Here is an 18,376-nt window from a genome sequence, read left to right as displayed (position 1 = left end):
ATTGCCATTATGTTCGAGACGAATTTTTGCGTGGCACCATCAATCTTCCTTATGTTGCTTCAGAATATCAGCTGGCCGATTTCTTCACCAAGCCTCTCGCTGCTCCTAGGTTTCACTTTCTCTTAGGCAAACTTTCGGTTATCCAACCGTAAGTTTGAGGGGGAGTGTTAAAATATATAATCTCATATAATATCTCATATGTAATCTCATAGACATATAATGGTTTATCTCCTTTCTAGTTAGGATTTTTCGTTTAATTAATTCTAGTTAAAATACAACTAGAATTAGCCAAACCAGTCCATCATTGGACTGATTTAGCCTTTACCTTTTTGACTAGTCAAAAAGGTACCTTTTTGACCAAGTCAAAAAGGTAAATCCAAAAAGAGTTGTTGACTCCCCAACAACTCTATTAGAGCCGTTGGAGAGTCCAACAGCTCTCTTAAGGCTTCTCTCTACCTCTCTATAAATATGGGGCTATTCCCCTTGTAAAGACTTACTCTTGTTTTGGGTTTTTATCTCAAATCAATAAAATTGTTTATTTTTCATTTTTATACCCATTTCGGGTTGTGTATTCTTAAGTTCTCTTTGTGAACCTTTGTGGTTCTTATGGTGTATTTGTGAGAACTTGTTGAGAGACATTTGTTGTAGCGTATTTTTCACTTTCTTACACATTCACACATGAAATTTGTATATCTATGTTTAGAGATAAAGTGGAGAAAATTGTGAAGTAGGTTTTTTATGAGGTCCAGCTTAGGAGTATTGTTTCCTCATGCACAAGAACAATAGGTTGGTCTGATATAAGTGCTACCTAAAAGAATTTCATAGAGAAAATCTTGATTAAGACAATATTTGGCCTATATGGATTAGAATTAGCCTAATGTGCTTCTAGAAAACTACTAAATACAATAAAATGGAAAATTAATAATATTATTATTGAAAATAAAAAAAAATAGACGATAATAATACAAAAGGTGAAATTGGTGATTGAAGCTGTTAAATTGTAATTCATAAGACAATGTATTTTCTATATATATTTTATATATATAAAAGAAGATGCATACATATATATATATATATATTTCATATATATGTACATGTATCCATCTACTTATATATATAAAATATATATTTCTTTCTTGTATTAGTTGTAGGGGTATTTTAGTCATTTCTACATTTTACGCATACTCATGTTTTTTAATATGATCGTAATTCCTCCTTTTTATTTTTTCTTATTTTTGTAATTTTTTCATTTCTTATTTTTGTTCTTTTATGTAATATTTCTGTACACAGTCAGTGGCTGACAGTGTACCGTGTACAACAGTCAGCCACTGACTATTGTACACAGTTTTAAAAAGATAGACGTTGGGCTGATTCTCAACGTCTCTAATAACAGCCGTTGGGAATAGCCCAATGACTCTTTAAGTGTGCTTATAAATAAGGGCTATGTGAGCCCATTGAATGTATGTATTACAGTAAGGAGTTGTCTCCTTAAGCTTATAAACATTGTGCATTTATTGCACTTCTTTTGTGGTGTAAAGCTTATAAACTTAGTGCATTTATTGCAGTTCTTTTGTGGTGTAAAGCTTATAAACAATGTGCATTTATTTTGTGTCTTGAGTATTTGAAGTATCAAGTTATTTGAAAACTTGATTGTTTACAAGGATTCTTCACATCGTATCAAAGCAAGGTTGGAGAAAAAAAGATCGTGTGGATTCTCACTTTTTCGTGTGCCTCGAAAAACATGCCTTTGATTTTTTGGTGATTACAGTAGATCCACTTATTCATCCAATATTTTAGAAGACTCTTCTATCAAGAAAGGTCTAAAAATCTTTTGTGATACGTATTCTTTTTCATCATCTCTCCTCTCTAATGGGTGAAAAAGACTGTCATTTTTCTCTTGGCTTCAAACTCAATGGGTCCAACTATCACGTTTGGGCCGGAAACATGGAAGTTCATATTAAAAGGAAAGGTCTTTGGGGCTATGTCCAAAGCTTGATTCTCGAACCGGAGCCAAAGATAACCTTGATGGAGAAGGGAGAAATAAAAATCCTTGAAGGCAAAGAAAGAGCCAAGGCTCTTGAAAACTACACCAAAAAGCATGAAGATTTTGTAAGGAACCAGGGCATATCAAGCCTATTTGCCCAAAGTGGAAAAGGTTACTTGCCACGGCTACTACATCCCAACCTCAAAAAGAAAAGTGCTCGTCATCTTCAAATGGAGATCTCTCATTGCAACAAATCATGGATGCACTTCAACCTCATTTAAAAGGGGCTATTTTCGAAGCCCCCATGTCAACCTCTGTTAGACTTCTCCAAAATCGATGATCAGGAAACTGCAGAGAGGAAAGAGAATGAGGTTGCAACTAATCATGTTTTTCCATAATGGAAAAATCGTGATCTCTTCCTTTTAATACATGAAACAAAACCTAGTACATGGTTTTACAAGTAACCCTAATAAGTTACAAGTATTTACAAGTATGTCCAATATATGTTGGACATGTTACACAAAAGTAGTTTGGATCCATATCTGGATCCAAACTTAAATACAAATACAAATATAAATACAAATACACGATATATGCCCTGTCTAATAACTTCTTCTCCTCCCGGTAAGACCTCTTGGCTTTTAGATTCGGGTGCTTCTTTTCACATGACCCCAAGTTTAGTTCTTTTTCCGAATACTCAAAAAATCCTTCTTCATCTTTTGTTTCAACCGCGGATAAAACATCTCTTGAAGTAAAAGGAATAGAAAATTTTGAAAAACAAGGATTCTTTATTCCAAAAATTAAATTTATACACAAATTAAACTTAAATTTGTTTTTCGTTTCTCAAATATTAGATCATGGGTGTGATATAAAGTTTTCATCTAATAAATGTTGGATACAAGATCGTCGGTCCAGGAGATTGATTGGGGAAGGCTCTAGGAAAGGCAATCTATACTATATTGATTCTCTTCAAACTCCAAAGAACCCGTTTTGTAATGTTGTCCAACAAAAGGATATTAATGTGTGGCACAAGAGACTTGGACATCCAAATATTACAAAATTTTCTCATTTATCTTTTGTTAAAAGTCTATGTAAAAGTGATTTCACTTGTAACGACTGTATTCTTGGGAAGATGAAAAAATTGCCTTTTTATCAAAGATCTATGTTTACAACAAGACCTTTTGAAATTATCCATTCGGATGTATTGGGACCGGCACCCGTCCTATCAAAAGAAGGCTCTGCATATTATGTCATTTTTGTTGACAACTACACGAAATATTGTTGGATTTATTTTCTTAAACAGAAATATGAATTTTTCTCGATTTTTAAAACCTATCATATGATGATTAAAAATCAATTTAATGAAAATCTAAAAAAATTTAGAACTAATTCTAGTGGAAAATACATTTCAAGTGAATTCAAAAATTATCTTGAAAGTCATGGTATTCTTCACCAAAGATCTTATCTGAAAACCCCTCAACAAAATGGATTAGCCGAAAGAAAGCACAGACATATAATAGAGACAACTTGAACAGTACTTGTTTCTCAAAACATCCTAAAAAGTTGTTGGACTGAAGCGGCTTTAGCATCTGTCTATCTGATAAATCGGCTACCTTCTAAAAACTCGAACAATATCTCGCCTTTTGAAAAATTGTATACCAAAGAACCCGACTATAGTCGGTTGTAAATGCTTCGGTCTTACTGACAAGAACGACAAGCTTTCACCAAAAGCCATTGTCTGCGTTTTTCTTAGATATTCTGAAACCCAAAAAGGGTTTCGTTGTTATGATATTAAGTGGTTACAAAAATGTGAGCTTTCTAGAAAATGTTAATGGTTTTGAAAGGAGTGAACCCTATGAAGAAAACATGGATTACTCTTTCTTATTTGAAATGTTAGCACATGATGATGATAGTGATGACGATTTCATTCATAATGACGTCAATGATAAGGAAGATGGCTCTTCCCATCCACTTATCTCCCAACATAGAAATGAAGGAGCATTGAGAGATCCTATAACATATACCCATAGGGATAGAAACAGTTTTAAGAGTGCAATTGAAAAATTCAGTGAACCTAGTGGGTCTAATTCAATAAATGATGAAAACTTACGAAGAACTGAAAAAAGTAGAAAGATGTCTTCTAGGTTTATTTCATATGATTTGTTTATTCTTAAACATAGAGCCTGCCTTAGCGTCATTCATTCTTATATAGAACCCAGAAACTTCAAACAAGCCAAAAAGAATGATGAATGGCTGAAAGTAATGGAATGTGAGCTTTCAGCTCTCAACAGGGCAAAGACTTGGAAGTTCCAAGATCCTCCTAAGGATAAGAAAGCAATAGGGTGTAGATGGGTATTTAAGGTAAAAACTAAGAGCGATGGATCTCTTGAGAGATATAAGGCTCGTTTAGTTGCAAAGGGATATAGTCAAGAATACGGGATTGACTATGAAGAAATTTTTGCCCTTATGGCCCAAATAGTCATTGTCTGATGTCTCATTACCGTTGCCTCAATCAACAAATGGAACATCTATCAAATGGATGTTAAAAATGCTTTCCTTAATGGTGATCTGAACGAAGAGGTATATATGGATGTTCCACCAAGAATAGAGACTCCTAAAGGAAAAGTGTTTCACCTTCGAAAAGCATTTTATGGTTTAAAACAAGCACCCAAGGCTTGGTATGATAGATTTAACTCCGTAATGTTAGAAAATGTCTTTTCTTTCTGTTTCACTGACACTGCCTTATTTGTTAGAAAAAACAATGCAGGGATTATCATTCTGCTCTTATATGTGGATGATATGCTTATAACCGGAAGTGATTCTAAAGGGGTTAAAAGCATAAAATCAATTTTGAAGAATAGGTTTGAAATGTCTAATTTGGGATTTCTAACTTATTTTTTGGGTATTGAAGTAGCATACTCTCATAAAGGGTATTTGTTATCTCAAACTAAGCTTGCCTCTGAGATTATTGACATGTCAGGTATTACGGATGATAAGGTTTGTGAAACTCCTGCTATAGTAGGAGCCAAAATGAAGATTGATGATGGTATTCCTCTCTCTGATCCCACCCCCTACAGACAACTTGTGGGATCTTTGATGTATCTGAGTATTACTAGACCAGATATCTCTGGTGTGGTTCATACTGCAAGTCAGATCCAACATGCACCAACATCAGTTCACATGAGTGTCATCTTGCGGATTGTGAGATACATAAAAGGCACACTAAACAAGGGAGTATTCTTATCCTCTTCTTCTGAATTAAAATTAATTGTTTATACTGACTCTGACTGGGGAGGTGACCCAAATAACCGTCACTTCACCACTGGTTTTTGTGTGTTTTTAGGAGACTCGCTGATTTCATGGAGATGTAAGCAGCAAAAAGTGTCTCTATCCTCGACAGAAGCTGAATATCGTGTCATGGTGACTACTACCATGGAAATTGTATGGATTCATCAGCTATTAGAAGACATGGGGATCTCGATAGAAGAGCCCACCAAGCTATGTTGTGATAACAAGAGTGCAATATACATTGCCAAAAATCATACTTTTCATGAGCGGACTAAACACATTGAGATGGACTGTCACTATGTTTGGGAAAAATATTTGAAAGGAGTTATAGATCTATGTAACTTCAGAATATCAGTTGGCTTTGTGTGCTCCACGATTCAATTTCCTCCTTGGCAAACTTTCAGTCATCTTGCCCTAAGTTTGAGGAGGGTTGTTAAATTGTAATTCATAAGACAATGTATTTTCTATATATATTTTATATATATAAAAGAAGATACATATACATATATATATTTCATATATATGTACATGCATCCATCTACTTATATATATAAAATATATATTTCTTTCTTGTATTAGCTATAGGGGTATTTTAGTCATTTCTACATTTTATGCATATTTATGTTTTTTAATATAATTGTAATTCCTCCTTTCTATTTTTTCTTATTTTTGTAATTTTTTCATTTCTTATTTTTATTCTTTTATGTAATATTTCTGTACACAGTCAATGGCTGACTGTTGTACACTGTTTTAAAAAGATAGACGTTAGGCTGATTCCCAACGTCTCTAATAAGAGCCGTTGGGAATAGCCCAACGACTCTTTAAATGTGCTTATAAATAAGGGTTATGTGAGCCCATTGAATGTATGTTTGTCTCCTTAAGCTTATAAACACTGTACATTTATTGCACTTCTTTTGTGGTGTAAAGCTTATAAACATTGTGCATTTATTGCACTTCTTTTGTGGTGTAAAGCTTATAAACAGTGTGCATTTATTTTGTGTCTTGAGTATTTGAAGAATCAAGTTATTTGAAAACTTGATTGTTTGCAAGGATTCTTCACAGAAACATGCCCCAACCATGGGAAGATATCCCTTGTTCTGGAATCTCTGATGATCAGTCATAACATAACAGTCCAATGCAAACATCAAAACAAGTCAAAAGTATCATAATTATGTCAGGGATGTTAAAACAATGAACATAAGCCTTAAATGTGATAATCGAAGAGATATAGCATTGTTTAACTGCATCCCAAACTACTAAAACAGGATTAATACATGTAAAAATTTACTCACAAGCAACATCTTACATAGAAGTGAATAAAGATGACATCAGAACCAGTTACATGCGAAAGGGTTATTGCACCAAAAAACTTCCTGAGAAAAGATAGCTCACTTTTACAACTAACTTAAACTTTGTACAGCATAAATTGAGTTCTTAAAATAATGACCAAATAACATGTTAGCAACCAAATTCATGAAATAGATTATGCAAGAAACAGTTACAGATATCATAATTTAGTCAAAGCACAAATGAGAAGACTTTACAACCCTGGCCTACCATCATCAACATTATTCCCTGCATCCACAAGATCAGATTCGGATGAAGATCGCTTCTTTTTCACACGTTTCTTTTGACTTTGTTCCATTGCTTCTGAACTACTATAATTGAGTCCATTCATGGTAGTCACTTTAAGATTAGCAACTGAAATTTTCAATAAAATGGAGAGACGTGAAACAACAGAAGGTTCTTAAAGAATTGCCAAGTTCCAGATAAACAATCATACCATGATTATAAATAATCTGGCGAATAACACAATATTCACAGGTTTATAGGTCAGACCGTCAGAGTCAAAGAAAAACTCCATTCATTTATATGATTCATAAGCTGTGCATGTATATATATATATATATATATATATATATATATATATATATATACCACGAATCTCATTCTTGAAATTTTGCAGATAAGGGAAAATCTCAAATGGTTTTAAAAAGGATATTATTTTCAGACAATCATGGAAAATCTCAAAAAAAATAGCAAAACAAGAAAACAACAAAATATCCAATATACGCTCTTTTTTACTATATATAACTGGGAAAATTCTCATTATACGGTGGTGACTACCTTAGGATCATATCCTGATCATTTCAATTCAGCAATGTTTTGAAGATATTTGATTTTTTAATTTTTTTTGTTTCAAAAAGCCTTGGCTGAAAATATTGTCAAGATGTTGAAGGTATTTGTGAAGGCTATGCAGTGCAAGAATGCGTGCATGTGTCTACATATTATAAACACATTAACAAGTAGATACAATACATGCATAGATTTATGTGCATGCATGCATATATGCATCTAAGATCTAATGAGATGTCTATATGTATGTAACATACACATATATGAACAAATTTACCTGGTTGTTAGAGCAGGAAAAGGATGCACAAAGCAAGTAGCGTGAAGGTTTAAGAGAAGCCTCTATGCATGAAGCATTAATGATTTTACTAAAAATCGAAAGTGGCACTGGAAACAACTCAACAATGAAATCAAAACTGTAGGGGAAGACAGTAGCAAGCCAAATAGACATACTAGAAACACAAAACAGGAATCAAAATGGAAGCATCAAACAATCATTATTACCCCTGTAACACAGCCTCCCCAATTAGACCTCAAGGATATTCAGCTCACACTTCCCTCTATTATCAAAACCCCATAAACTCTCTAGATGAACAAAACACCCACGGATTTGCTTTAAAATATCTCAGTTCACTTTTATCAAAACATCTCTCGCATATGAAGGTTTTACAAAGGGAAGAATGGTTTCATGAGATATTAAACCAGGGTTACCGGAAGCGCCTAGCTAAAAGGGGAAGCGCGCTTCCCCGAAGCGCGCTTCGGAAGCGCGAAACGTCGTGCTTCCGAAGCGTGGGGGGAAGCGTCCCCCTTTTTTGGGAAGTGCGCTTCCCTTTAATGGGGGACGCGCTTCCCTTTAATGGGAAGCGCGCTTCCCCCTCGCTTCCCCTGTTTTTTCAATTTTTTGTATTTTTTATTTTTATTTTAGTTTTTTCGCTTCCCCTTCGCTTCCGAGACGCTTCCTAGGTCGCTTCCGAGACACTTCCCGAATCGGTCCTAAGTGGTCCCACGCTTCCCCGCTTCCTAAAATTTTGAAAGTGCCTCGCTTCCCGCTCCCGCTTCCTCAACTAGCAACCATGTATTAAACCTGCTTTTCATATAAACAAAGCTTTGCATCTGCATAATGAGAAATGACCTTCCCCATTGTCAAAGCATGCTTCAAATTTTTGAAGAACACACTTCCTCACGTTTCCTTTATCACTTAAAATGCACATAGTTTCATGCTTTTGAAGCAATTTCCTAATGAGTACATTTCCAAGGCCCAGAAGTGACTGCAGGACTATGAGCATAATGCATGAAAAGTTATACATGCAAGTATGCATAAGCACAATAACGCTTAAGACAAGCATATAAAATTCGACAGAATTTCCAACAAACAAACTTTAATAAATCATATCAGATGTACATGAAGTGATGATTTGTTACAATCATACAGGCAGCCCTCACCATTTCTTTCAGGAGTAATAGTGGAAATAGCAGGAATGAGTTCTTCATCTACAGCATTTAAAATAATTTCTTCTCCTGGCTTTGTTACTTCAAAAACCTGAAATCTTGGCCTGGCAAAGGAACCATATGCTACCAAGACTGATAAATGATCATCCCTTTTCACCTCCTTTAACCTTGCATAAAAAATATTTATGTTATTTTTTTTCTTGCTTTTCTTTTGTGGTTCATTTTCTGTTTCAGACTTCACAATGATCTCTGTTGGGGTGGCCCCATCTTCTGATAACTTGACTCCATGCCAGATGTAAGCAACACCTTTCTCAGTAACAGAAAGGACAACCTGGCTCTCTTTGTCCTTCGTTGAGCTCTTGCATTCCATGATGACTGGTGGACTTTGCATGTGCAGTTCGGAAACTACAGACAGGGTTCTCCCAGTAATATCATACTCCCACACATCAAGATGTCTTTCACCAAATGCAGAAGAAAAAATAGATTTTCCGTCCTCAGAAAAAGCCATAAACTGCACAGTGCCCTGTTAGAAAAATGGTTACATTCTAATGTTACATGACAGTAAAATAAATACAGAAAACACACATCACACACAACCATATACATGCACACACGCACAAACCACAAAGGTTACATACAGTATCAGCACGCATCTTTTTGAGTTTCTTTCCATTGTCAACATTCAAAAGTATAATCTTGGAACTTGCTACAGCCATGAGTTTCTCATCTGAAATGCACAAACACAAACTATGCATCATCATCTACAATCGCTTCAAATTAGAATCACCTAGTACTGCTTAAACCATAACAAATAAGTAAACAGTTGTCAGCATCAATAGGAGAACATATAGAACAATTATAAGATAGCAATTTTCCAAACTGGACAAAGTTATAGAGCATTTAACTGAAGATACTAAATAAACTGTAAAAGCAACACTCAAGAGCTACAGTTGCTTTCTGGATCCACTTCAATCAGATGGTCCACATTCTTAGTACATGTTCAAGGGTTTTTTTTTGTGATGTCGAGGAACCCTCACTGAGAACCAGGTCACTTAATGGGCCCACCCCCCTGCAAGGTAAACTCTGGGTTGGGTCACCGACACCCAAGCCCTTACGGAGCCCACCAGTTAAAGGCACCTACACACCCGGTGGTGGGAGTCAAGCCATGGACGAAGGGATCAACACCCTCTCCCCAGACCTGCTACCACACGGGTGACCCAGGCGGGTGTAGTACATGTCCAAGATTAAACATTTTAATTGGCTGTGAAAAGCCCCTCTACAGGTTGGAGATATACCATTTACAACCAAAAGCCTAGTGGGTTTTCCACGGGGTTGGGCTAGAGAGAGAGGAGAGTCAATTGTACATACAAACTCAACAGTGAGGATGCCTCAGAAAGTTCAAACAGATAAATTTTAAACAAATGAAACTGTGTGGATGTCCCTAACAGAGAGTTCAAACAGATTAAATTTAAAACAAGTGACTTATGGCAGACATGTGCTCCAAGGACTATCTATGTGAAACCATGACTGTCTTCAACCACTAAGAGGAACACGTGACCCCTGGAAGACCCCAGATTTATGTAGCCCAAGTTCAGCACTCCATTCAATTTGTACTCAAATGGCAAACAGATACTCACTCCATGCATCACCCTCCTCTTCCTCATGAGAAAGCAGAGTCTCCCTGATAGTCCCCTTCCTCATGCCAATTTACTAATTTAGAGGGAATGATAGTCCTCTATTGGGAGAGAAATGCAACCTTTCAGAACTTCCTGAATTTTTTGAAACAGTAAAATGGTGCCATTTCACTTTCTGACCCAAACTAAATGGATAATGTACAAGAAAATCATGTCATGTCCAAATCCAAACTACAATAATCATATAACAGAATACAAACTATGGGAACAATGGCCCAAAAACTTGCCCTCCCATTTTTCCCATTCTCATGCAAGACAACCTAAAATGATAAACCAAAATATATTGCCCGACTAGTAAAATCTTTCAACAATTTAAGCAATGAGAGAGATGCTCACCATGAGAAAGAGCCAGAGATGAAATGGAACTCTTTGATGCCTTGAAATTTATGATAAGTGTTCCTGATCCAGAGTCCAACTGGTACACCATTCCATCAGTACCACTTGCGTAAATAGAGCAGCATTCTTTTGTAAAGGAAAGGGCCGACACACCACTGTTAAAGAAAAGAACACTATTACCATCCAATCACCATATTGAAGTTAACAAAATTTTCACAAGATCAATGTGATAAATGAAAATCCGTCCTATGTTAATAAAAGCAAGTATAATAAGATGTCTATGTATTCAGTAGTAGACCAGATCTACAGCATCTGGAAGATTTTCCATGTCCATCCCCAATTCTTTTTTGGGTTTGGCAGAGGAATTTAGGGATGCCATCACCATACTAATGAATGATTCCTTTAAAATATTGTAAACAAAGAGAATCAAACATTTGGTTGCATATCAATATGTAATCAGTTTTTTTCAGATAACAACATTGGACTTCATGTATGCTCAGGTGAATCAACAAACATACCCAGAAACACAATCAGTCGATTTCCATATCCTCCCACCATTGGAAGTGTTGATAGCCAAGACATCACCTGTGTGCGTCCCAATAGCGAGTAGATAACTTGGGCTTTCCTTTTTGCTCTATAACACAAAAATAAGTTTTTGTAGGAAATCAACAACAAAAACAAAGAACTTGTCAAAACCAAAAACAATTCAAAGCTTCCGACCAAAGTAACTACCTTCTTTTGAATGAGCCCATATTGCATGCAACTGATAGATAGGCCTTCATCCGCGTCTTTGCATTCCATTTGCAAATTTCCATTCCCAGTGTCCCAAACCTGAAAAACACAACCCCACCTTTTTCTCATACAAAAGGCATCAATGAGGGTCATTAATATATGACAGCTCTAGCAACATGCGATTGATTTTCAATGTCATTATATGCTGCCAAGGATTATGGAGTCAAAAATTACCAGTTAAAATCTATATTTTTCAAAGAATATAAATAAATAGTATTTTTTTTGTTACATTACGTCACATACATTCAGCACACATCAAGCATCTAATTTTCTAGAGCATGTTTAGTACAGTACTTTTCAGGACAGCACATCGAGCACGGTATTTTTGTATGACAGTGTACAGTATTCATTGTCCCCTTGTATGAATATCCTTTGTTTTGAAGCCAATACAATGAGATTGCCAATCAAGAACTACTATAATGCTTTCATGGCATCAATACAAGCTCAACTATAAGCCCTTGCACCTACTTTACGATCCGGTTCGAGCAAAACACAAACCAACTCTCAGAAAACCCTCAAAGAGACCCATTTTATGATTACCCATAAAAAAACCACATGATCGATGCAACCATTCGAGAAGGAAACCCCAAAATTCGGCTAGAAACAGAACCAAGCCACGAGTTGATCCACGACCATGAATCCAAAACAAGTCAATCTCAACATTGGTGCTCAAAATCATTCGTCCAAACCTTATTTCTCGAGTGCCCACGAGCTCATGACGCAAAGAAACAAGAAGAAATGACCGTAAGCAAAAGGAAAAAACAATCAAGGAACAAAAAGAGAGAAAAAACGTTAACTCGGGATGGAAGAAAGAGCTTACTTTGACGCTTCCATCGTGTTGAGCGACGGCGAGGTATCGGCCGTCGGGGGAGAAGCAAGAGGGATGGCGGGCGGAGGCTTCTCTCACCATTGCTGCACCAGGACCAACCGCTACAAGTTTGTGTTGACGTTGGGAGAGCGCGACTTTTTGAGTCCGGTCTAGCGGCAATTCAGACTCGCAATGTTGTTTGTATCGGTTTCGGAACTGAATCGTTTTTCAAAAAAAAAGACCTGAATCGTCCCGAATCCATCCGAGTCGCATGGCTTTTAGGGCTCGCCGTCAAGACTCACGAAGAACACGCCGGAATTCGTTGACACCCGAATCTTCTCCGTCTTTCCGCCGGCATCAGAGAGAGAGAGAGAGAGAGACGTCGAAGGGCGGGCGGGCAGTGGGTGGGCCGGCGTAGGGTTTCTTCGGAGGTAAAAATAAGTTAAAATCAGGTTGAATTCAAGCCATATCGAACCGATTCGTCTGGTTCATATGAATCGTCCGACTTTTGGTCATTGTCGGTATCCATGCTACTTGAAACAACTGAATTGACCGGTTTTTATCGTATCGACTAATAATCGATGCGAAACGAGCTTATTCGGCTTATTTTTAAGTATTTTTTTTTAAGTTTAGCTTTTGTTATTTGTTAATAGGGATGGCAGTGGACCCACCCCGTTTCAAAATCTAAACCTTCATCCCCCTTCATACAGGGATGGATTTTAACCTTCACCCCCACCTCCATCCTCGTTTCATGTCCTCCATCCCCGGTCCAAACAGGGGTGAGGTTTCCCCTCGGTCTATAGTCATTCTTTAAAGGATTGGAGATGGGGCAGGGCAGGGCGGGGGAAAGCATAAGTCCATCCCCGTACGGGAATAGATTTTAACATTCATCCCCCACTCCATCCTCATTTCATGCCCTTCATCCCATGTTCAAACGGGGCGGGTCCACTGCCATCCCTATTTGTTAATATGATTTTAATATATTCTGACACGCGTCATTTTTCAGGTAAATTTAGTTAATCCAGCTCCATTCGGTTAAGCCGGTTACACGAAACAAATCACTTTAAAAATAGATTTAGGGTATGTTTGCTTGCTCTTTACAAACGTAAAATCTTATGAGATTTGAAATCTCATAAGAATCAAAATCATGTGATTTGGAGTTCACTTTCATATATTTGGTTGGTTCGTGAACCTTTAGCCACCACCTGGGTGTCGTCGCCTGAGCCCCAAGTGTAATTGTCCAGGTTCTGTCCAATTCCAACGAATTTCGGCGGCCTCACCTTCCATTCTTCCTCCTTCCCCATCTACCACTAAACCCCCCACCTCCCTATATCCCTCTGAAACAGAGGGAAGAAGTGAGAGGCTCAGGCATGAACCGTTGGCCACGACCATAGTGCCGTCCAAGCCCAAGTTGCGATGAAACCATCGGAGCTCCAACAACTTCCGGCGGCCTCACCTCCCCTTCCTCCTCCTTCCCTTTGCCATTTACTGATACACCCTTTACCCCTTTTGTGCTTCAACTGAAACAAAGGGAAGAAGGTAGTCTCCCTTAATGCCCTTAGCAGCCAAGTCGTAAATAGGGCTCGCCATAATCGATTCCGGGGAGCTCCCCCCACCACCCTTCAACAGCCAAGCAAAGAAAATAAAAATTGTTACCTGATTTTTCCAGGGACTTTCTCCTTCTTCGGCAAGCTTTTCGCTTCTCTCCCTCTCCTCTTCTTTGTTCTTCACCTAAGCTAGTTCTTCTAAACAAGAGAGAGAGAGAGAGAGAGAGAGAGAGAAGAGCAAGATGAACATTGAAAGTAGGGGTGTCAACCGGCCTGGTTAACCAGAATCCTACCCAAACCAAACCCTATAGGATCCGGATATGGTGATAAATAATAAGACTCGATTAAGACCCGAGGTGAAATTTTATATCAGACCCGGACCCAACTAGAGTTCCGATTAAGACCCACAAATTTTCAATGTAAAAACCATAAAAAGTATAGTTTTACCAGGTCTGGTTCATGTAGTTATTATCGGGTCTAGTCCTGATTAGACTCAGGTCTGGACCAAATATCATACCTGAAAACTGAGTCCAAATCTGGTACCACCTGGGTCCAAACCAAACCCCACCAGTTGACACCCCTAGTTGAGAGGGTACCCAACGTTCACTTGCAACTTTTGGCAAAACCCATAAACGATGATGTGATTTTGAATCATGTGATTAGAAATAACAATCCTACTCACGAGGAGAGGGTGTTGCAGAAAAACTCTGGTCCGGCAAAGTCAATGTGGTTAGGTATCTGATCCAGGGTGTGGTTTGTTTGTGTAAATATAAAAAATCTGTGTCCTATAATTAATCAACTGTCCATTCAACTAGATTCAGTGATTTGATTCGATTTTGACAACACTAGGGCGATGCAGATAAGCAAAACGGGATCAGGCAAGATTGGGTCCAAGTGGTACAATTACTCGGATCTGTTTGATGTTGGGCCTGCACGTGGGACCCTAGAGGTGCAAGTGGGCCGGGTCTGTATTTGATTCTAACCCAATTCAAGTCAATTCAAGCAGGCACAGTCTATAAGGGGGCATTTGCACAGCAATAGGGATGTCAACAGTTCGGTTTTTGTTCAATATCTGACCGAATCAAACTCCATTTAATCAGATTTGGTAAGTCAACACCATGTTGGATTATAATCGGATACGGATATGGTTTTGAATTTTTGATATGGAAGCTGAAGAATATCCAGATTTTATGGATATCTGAATCAGATCAGATTTTGTATGAGTTTTTTACCATCTGAATCCGAACCAATTAAGTCAACATCCAATTAGGCGGATCTGGTATCCACTACATCCGACCCATATCCGAACCTTTTACACGAGGGCGTTGTTCATTTGATTGTGATGGGATGTTGCAAGTTTGAAACCCACTTATATCTAGGTGGTTGCATATCAATTTGCCCCTCCTCCCAAAATTTGGGTACGAAAACGGATCCCTATTTGTCCATCATATCAAAAGGCCCATAAAGTTGGCCTGCTTTATAAATAGCACAATTTTCACACGGTTGTAACAGTAGAACTTGAAACTGGAGCTTGGATTACCATGCTCCAGGTTTACAATAGCAAAAGGCCCTCTGAAAATTTGTGAGGATGATCAAATTATGTGCTTGATCTGCAAGTGCCTTGTGAAGAAATTTGATCAAATCATGTTCGCAATGCTATGTGATTCTGGATTTTCTTAAGATCTTGTAAATTACAATCACAACACTTTCCCAAGGTCGGTCAAATTTGCACTACCGGGGCTTCGTGGTTGGTAGGAGCTATCAGTGCACGTCTCATTGTGGTGGGACGTTACAGGTTCAAACCCCAGCGGTACGTTGAATAATAACTGGTGGGGGACTTCCTAACTCCAGCTTGCCTTTCAAAAAAGAAAGGTCAGTGAATCATGATAAAATTACAGGCAGTAATTGTGAATGGCAGCCGGCGGAGCCACGATTGGGCCAGGGTGGCCATGTGCCCACCCTGACCCAGAAATTTCCCCAAAAGGAGCATGTGAAACATGGGTCTGGGTGGCAGGGCTCACCATGACCCTACAAAACATCGGGACAGACTGGGCACCACCCAAAATCTTCGACCCGATGCACTAAGTGTGCCCACCACCCAGACTCTCTCTCTCTCTCTCTCTCTCTCTCTCTCTCTCTCTCTCTCTCTCTCTCTCATGCTCTTCACATCTCTTTGCACTTCAACAGGCCACCAGTAGTGGCTTCTTTGTCATAGCACACACCATTATTTGAGGTCCTCTCTCTCTCTCTCTCTCTCTCTCTCTCTCTCTCTCTCTCTCATGCTCTTCACATCTCTTTGCACTTCAACAGGCCACCAGTAGTGGCTTCTTTGTCATAGCACACACCATTATTTGAGGTCCTCTCTCTCTCTCTCTGCGGAACTTCGATTGTTCAGCAACCAGTGGCCTTTCCTGTGCACGCCCTTGTTGGCTCCATGGTTGGATTTTCTTCTTCTTAATTCTTTTCAGTTTTATTTTTTTCCAAAATTTCATGAATCATGAATGAGTGCTTGGATAGGGTTTTGATTTTAGGAGTTTTTTTTTTTAATTAGCATAGCGTATGATGTTTATTGGGGTTTAGGTATTTGATTTAGTTCTTTTAAATGCCATGAATGTTGAATTAGGGTTTTTTGTGTTTTTTCCAAACTGGCATTAGACATGAACAATGAATGCTTGATTTTGGTTAGAAAATTAGGGGTTTTATTTGTTATATTTAATTGCAAAATCTATGATTTTCATTAGGATTTAGGGTATTGATATGGATTTCTCAAATGACAAAAAATGTTTAATTAGGATTTTAGGGCTTTTTTGTGTTATTTGTCTTTTCAATTATAAGTAACCATGATTATATTTTTTAGTGCTCTATTTTGGTTATCGAACCCTTAAAAATGATCGGATTGTAAGACAAAAATGACGCATTTCAAAAAATACTTCACAATTTAACAAAATCCGTCGAATGGACAATATCACATGTTTTCAACTTTTTTTTACCCTTTTACCTTTCACATGTGCGGATTTCTGATTTTTGCACATGACGCTAAAATAATACACCCACGAAACTCGTCAACAAAATCACATCTAAAGTTGCAATTTTTCAAAAAAGAATATGAAATTCTAAACAATTTGTGAAACTCATGATGAGCTTCGTGCGATCTGCAAATCCTAAAATTTGTAGAAGTCCAATAATTGTGAAATTACGAACAAGTATCACATGATGTATTGCGATTTTTTTTTTTTTTTGCAAAATTTTGTACGAGCACAGTATAAAAGCAAAGCTAGGATTTCACATAATCTAGGGTTTTTGTGATCTCCAACCAATGGCAACTTATTGCTATTTTTTCAGGGTCAAGCATCGATGATGAGTTTTTCTAGTAAGGGCTTTTTATGGTATAGGTAGCATTGAAAATGAAATTTGCAACCTATTCTCATCATAGAGAACGGGAACAATGACGAGGAGGCTCCACTCTAATGAACGAGTATCACAAAGTCGATGTATCTCACAGACAACGTTTGATCACATGATATGCGTGGGATAGGAAAAATCATGATTACAACATTGAGTGTAGTGTTTTCTCTCAATCAAAGATGTGATGATATATAACATTCTTAAGACTGAAGAGACAGAGCTACCTCTACACATACTCTATTTTTGCCCATCAAAGAAGCAATGAGAAGAATAAAATGAATGCAATGTATAAGCAACTTTATTTTGTAAAAGAATGCAATGAAAGAGCGACTTTACTTTGTGAAAGAATAAAATGAATGCAATGTATGAGAATTTTCATTTTGTGAAAGAATGGAATGAATGCAATGTATAAGCGACTTCATTTTGTAAAAGAATGATGGTTAGTTTTTTAATGCCCTATTTTCATAAACCCCAAATTTTGCCAACCCCCCCCCCCTCCAACAATTTTTTTGTCGAATCTTCTGCGAATATTGGATGCAAATAAGATATTTTGCAATACCAGTGCGATGCTAATAAAAAATTTTACAATATTGGACTTTCTCAAATTTTCGCATGTACGTTGCAAAATTCCTTTATGATTTAAAAAAATAAGTTGAAATTCACATGTACCTTGTGAAATTCTTTCCTGATGTAAAAAATCACCAATTGTGAAATTCATATACACCTTGTAAAATTAAAGTTAATTTCATGTTATATACGCTTTATACATAATTGATTCTCATAAACAAACCAGTCACCTATTACATTCCTGACAGATATCAAACAAAAAACAAGATCAAACTACTTCATTCCCTATTATATACACAATTCATTCTCATAAATAAATAAATCACATGTTAAATACGCAACATATAAACAAATCAATCACATATTGTATAAA

The 18,376-nt window shown here is 37.3% G+C and overlaps 1 protein-coding gene across 1 annotated transcript in view; it reads right to left on the bottom strand.

Moving 5' to 3' along the window:
- LOC149815093 (uncharacterized) overlaps positions 1-12,599 on the bottom strand; it is a 62,985-nt gene extending 50,386 nt beyond the window's left edge. Inside the window, exons 1-7 of the mRNA XM_089989372.1 lie at positions 12,497-12,599; positions 11,617-11,715; positions 11,403-11,518; positions 10,885-11,039; positions 9,493-9,581; positions 8,849-9,377; positions 6,830-6,973 (exon numbers count right to left, since the gene is read on the bottom strand). Of these exons, the coding sequence (XP_089845498.1) occupies positions 6,830-6,973; positions 8,849-9,377; positions 9,493-9,581; positions 10,885-11,039; positions 11,403-11,518; positions 11,617-11,715; positions 12,497-12,586 (1,222 nt within the window). The 5' untranslated portion in view covers positions 12,587-12,599. The remainder of the gene's footprint in view (positions 1-6,829; positions 6,974-8,848; positions 9,378-9,492; positions 9,582-10,884; positions 11,040-11,402; positions 11,519-11,616; positions 11,716-12,496) is intronic.
- Positions 12,600-18,376: the final 5,777 nt, after the last annotated feature.

Source organism: Nuphar pumila, chromosome 15 (assembly GCF_984573655.1).
Source record: "Nuphar pumila chromosome 15, dmNupPumi1.hap1.1, whole genome shotgun sequence".
NCBI classification, from domain to species: Eukaryota; Viridiplantae; Streptophyta; class Magnoliopsida; order Nymphaeales; family Nymphaeaceae; genus Nuphar; species Nuphar pumila.
Note: the sequence above shows the minus strand (reverse complement) of the source record. Positions and strands in the feature narration are given on the sequence as shown.